The sequence below is a fragment of the Bufo bufo genome, chromosome 4 (assembly GCF_905171765.1).
Source record: "Bufo bufo chromosome 4, aBufBuf1.1, whole genome shotgun sequence".
Taxonomy (NCBI): Eukaryota; Metazoa; Chordata; class Amphibia; order Anura; family Bufonidae; genus Bufo; species Bufo bufo.
The window spans coordinates 230,736,560-230,740,982 of NC_053392.1; the positions used below are offsets into that span (position 1 = coordinate 230,736,560).

General features: G+C 44.7%; 1 protein-coding gene across 1 annotated transcript; it reads right to left on the minus strand.

The window, feature by feature from the left end:
* Positions 1–1,161: 1,161 nt before the first annotated feature.
* On the minus strand, positions 1,162–3,406 carry LOC120997976 (E3 SUMO-protein ligase ZBED1-like). Its single transcript, XM_040428363.1, has 2 exons — positions 1,927–3,406; positions 1,162–1,720 (listed from the first exon to the last, which is right to left on the minus strand). Exons 1-2 carry the CDS (start codon positions 3,376–3,378, stop codon positions 1,238–1,240), a joined length of 1,935 nt encoding a protein of 644 aa, XP_040284297.1. The 5' UTR covers positions 3,379–3,406; the 3' UTR covers positions 1,162–1,237.
* Between the last annotated feature and the right edge of the window lie 1,017 nt (positions 3,407–4,423).

The window sequence follows — 4,423 nt, forward strand, 5'->3', positions numbered from 1 at the left end:
TTATTTAAAACAGTACTGTCTGTGTCTCTGTAACATTAAACTGTTGTGCTGGCCTGGCTGGTGCAGTTAGTTTATAAGTTTTACAATAGTTTTACCATATAATATATATTATATATTATATAATATTAAACAGTACCTACAAAAAAAGGAGCACTTCAGTTCCTGACTGTAAAACATCACAGTGAGTCAGTGACTGTGTTATAGGTTCACTCACTGTGATGTTTGCCAGTCAGGAACTGTCTGTCACACAGTGTGTTCAAGTTGTCTGTGTTGCAGAACTTCCTGGTTCACCGTGATTGTTTTGGCAGCAGGAGCGCACCACCACCAGCACCACCACCACCACCAGCACCAGCACCACCACCAGCACCAGATGGGTAGTACGTCTAGATCAGTGCTATAAGCTCTCAGAGTTGTCACTTTACAGAAAACGTTACCTGCACTGAGCACTCAGCAAGCACTCTACCACGATACATCAACTGAAGCCAAGCCATGCCACCATTAGAGGAAGCTGGAAAATCCTTGACAGAATACATTTTCAACTGAATCTGAAAACCTTGGACAAATCTTTATGGGATCACAAACACACACCACAGAATACCAGAAAAAAAATAAACACACATCCTCCTCACTGAATCATAATGGTAAAGGGCAGGCCACAGGACGGGCAATGTGGCACAGCCACCATAGTCAGACATGATGTCAGAGAAGGTCGGTGTGTGTTTTTTTGGTTTGTGTGAATGTGTATTTGTGTGATCCAATAAAGATTTACTCCAGGTTTTAAGTTTCAATTTATTCTTTCAAGGATTTGCCTTCCTCTGGTGGCTTGGCGGGCGTCAGTTGTCTGGAATTAAATACAGAATTCTTTTGGTTGAAGGTTAAACCCCTAAACAGAGTCAGAAATTCACAGAGCATGACAGACACATTGGGAAAACACCAAAAAACACGTCAGTGTAAAAATACAAAATGGATCGGACGGACAGTCGCATAATAGAAAACCATTCTCCATCTCCTCTCCACTCCAGTGCTGCTAAAAGCTAGAATAATATCATATATTCTGATTAATCAGAATAATCAGGGGAGGGAAAGGGAAAAGGGGAGGGGAAGGGAAAAGAGAAGGGGAAGGGGGAAAAGGGGAGGGGAAGAGAAAAGGGGAGTCTGGCAGGGGAGACAGAGAAATAAAAAATTTCAGTGGCAGAGACAATGCTATAAACAAAATCTATAAAATTAAAAACACTGCTCAGCATTTGGGAACATGTAGATTTTTCTGTAAGAACACCAATTGATCTACATGGTCTGGTTTGAGGGCGCTTCTTTTTGCAGTTACCACATCTCCTGCAGTGGAGAAAACCCGCTCTGCAGACACGCTTGTACCTGGGATACACAAGTATTGCTTTGACAGCCGAGAAAGGAGGGGAAATATGACCTCATGCTCACGCCACCAGTTCAAAGGGTCCTCAGTGAGAGGCAGAGGTGGGGCTTTACAATAGTTTTCCATTTCCTCTTCAGCCTTGGCATAGGGGGTCTTTTTGGGTTCTATTGTACCTTCAGTGTCAGTGAAAGACTGTCCCAGCAAACTCACGAGCAGCGATCTGGCCTTTTTGGGAGGAGATGGTGGAGAATGGTTGTCTTCGATGGGTGAACTGTCCTCTTCTTCCAGAGTTTGTTTTCTTCTAGGCACTTGATGATCCTCTTGTGTCCTCTCACTCTCATCTGATGTAATCTGTGTTTGAACAAAAAAGAAACGGAAAAAAAACAATAAGTAAAAACACAAATGTCAATGCCTTTGATTCTGATGGGGTGATGAAAAAGCACAGGAAACGGACAGTACAGTTCCCGCACCGCATCAGATTCAGAAGCGTGGTAGTGCTTGTGCTACTGTCGTTTCAAGAAGAAACATGATGGAATTCTTCAAATTAATTTAATTACCTCCAAGGATGCAGCTTCCTCAGTGACTCCTTTAAATATCTCCAATCTTTCTTCATCTGTGAGGATGAAAGGCAGTCCCTTAAAGCGAGGATCCAGTGCAGAGGCTGTATGAAGGATCTTCTTCTCGGCCTCACTGCTGTACCTCTTCTGGAGATCTGTTCTAATAGAATTCTTGATCTCATGGATCATGGGTGTGTCTCCCATCGTGTCTGTCATGCTCTGGAGAAGTTGTGCATTTATAGGGGCAATGAGAGAAACTGTTGGATTGCGCTCTTCTGACATCAGCATGGTTGCATCCTTCATTGGCTTTAATGCACTCACGGCGTCCTCTGCATTTGACACATCTGTTTCGTTTAGAGTGCAGAGATCGGACTCTCCTCTTCTGACTTCTGGAGACAGCAAGGTGGCACAGACTGCAGGTTGTTGTTCCAAGAACCTCTCGACCATGTCGTATGCACTGTTCCATCTTGTTGCCACATCAGTTATCAGCTTATGATTCTTCAGGCCAAGACATTTCTGTTTCTCTTTTAGACAGTGGCTTGCTCTAGTGCTGCGGTGAAAGAATGTGGATATCCGACGTACTCTGCCAAGAAGCCTAGAGAGAGTGGCCACTTTCAACGCTCGCTGGGATGCAAGATTCAGTGTATGGGCGAAGCATTTCACATGGGGGAATTTTCCAACTTGAGCTGCAACTATCATGTTTGACGCGTTGTCGGTCACAAGCACTACAGATTTATCGGACAGCTGCCATTCTTCCACAACATGAGAAAGTAGCTCTGCCAGATGAGCACCCGTGTGAGACTCATAAATGGCTCTCGTTTGCAGTACATGCGACAAAATCTGCCAGTCCTTACTAACGTAATGTGCTGTTATTGTAACATAAGACTCTGTCGTGACTGAAGTCCAGGAATCACACGTTATTGCGACTCGACTTGCTTGGCTCATTGATGCAATTATCTTAGCTTTGGTTTCGTGGTAGAGTGCAGGTATGACGTTTTCTGTAAAGTGACTTCGTGACGGGATCTTGTAACGCGGCTCTATCGTCTTCAAAAGGTAGCGAAACCCACTGTTTTCCACAACAGAGTAAGGGCGCAGGTCCTTCGCTATGAAAGCTGCCACAGCTTTTGTTATTCTCTTTACCTTTTCAGAGTTGGGCGGCAAAGTTGACTGTAACATTGCATCAATTCTTGGCTGATCTGGGTTCATTTCCTTGGTGGTGGTGGTGGTGGTAGGTTTTAGCATTTCTGGGTGAAAACGGCTGACGTGGTTTCTCAGATTAGTAGTATTCCCTAGATATTTAATTTTTGTGTGACAGATTTTACACACAGCGTATGACTTGTCCAATTCGTGCTTCCTACTTTTTTCATAAAAGCCAAAATGTTCCCAGATGTTTGCTTTTAAAAAGCTAGGTGCATTTTTTATCTCTCGTTCCTTTTGTTCTACTTCTGCCATTTTTATTTACTAGCAAATGCAATGCATGCCAGGCATCTATGTAAATTTGTGAGTAGGGATGACACAAGTCTTGAATTTGAGTGACTAAGCCTAAAGCCTGCCACGAGATCAACAGAAAAAGTAACACTGCTGGCTGCTGGTGGTGGTCGGGTGGAGCGATTCTCCTCCTGCCTGTGGTGGACTGGACTGAGCCTGAGGAGTGAGGAAAAACGGACAGGTGGTGACTGAGGTGACACAATTTTTTTTTTTAGGTACGGTAATAAGTTAATAACAGGCAGTGACCAGCTGCGCCTGCAGTCTCTGTGAGTGGTGTATCTGTGTGATGGTCACCTACCTGTCACAACAAGGTGGCAGAGTCTGGCTGGCACGTGGCACCTGCGCAGGCGCAGGGGCGTAGCTAGAAATGACTGGGCCCCATAGCAAAAAAAATTTATGGGCCCCCCGGTGGTGACCTCTATGAACCTTGTAAAGAAACCAAGACAATGGGGACACGGGACATAGCTTTCTGTAGCAGTTACATCTGACTCCGGTCCCCGAGGGGCCCAAAGGCTCCAGCATTATAAATGGCACATGGTAGGCGGCGGTAGAGAGTTTACATTGGTGCTCGAGGCTGTGCTTAATGCTACTTTCACACTTGCGTCAGAGGATTCCGGCAATCTGGACGCAAACGGATGCATTTGTCAGGCGGATCCGTCTGACAAATGCATTGAAATACCGGATCTGTCTCTCCGGTGTCATATGGAAAAACGGATCCGGTGTTTATTTTTTTCACAGATTTAAAGGTCTGCGCAGATCGGAAGAACGGATCCGTCAATGCAGCAATTTTAATGCCGGATCTGGCACTAATACATTTCAATATAAGTTTAAAGCTGGATCCGGCAAGTGTTCAGGATTTTTGGCAGGAGAGAAAACTGTAGCATGCTGCGGTATTCTCTCCGGTCAAAAAACGTAAGAGGGACTGAACTGATGCCTCCTGAACGGATTGCTCTCCATTCAGAATGCATTAGGATAAAACTGGTCAGTTCTTTTCCGGTATTGAGCTCCT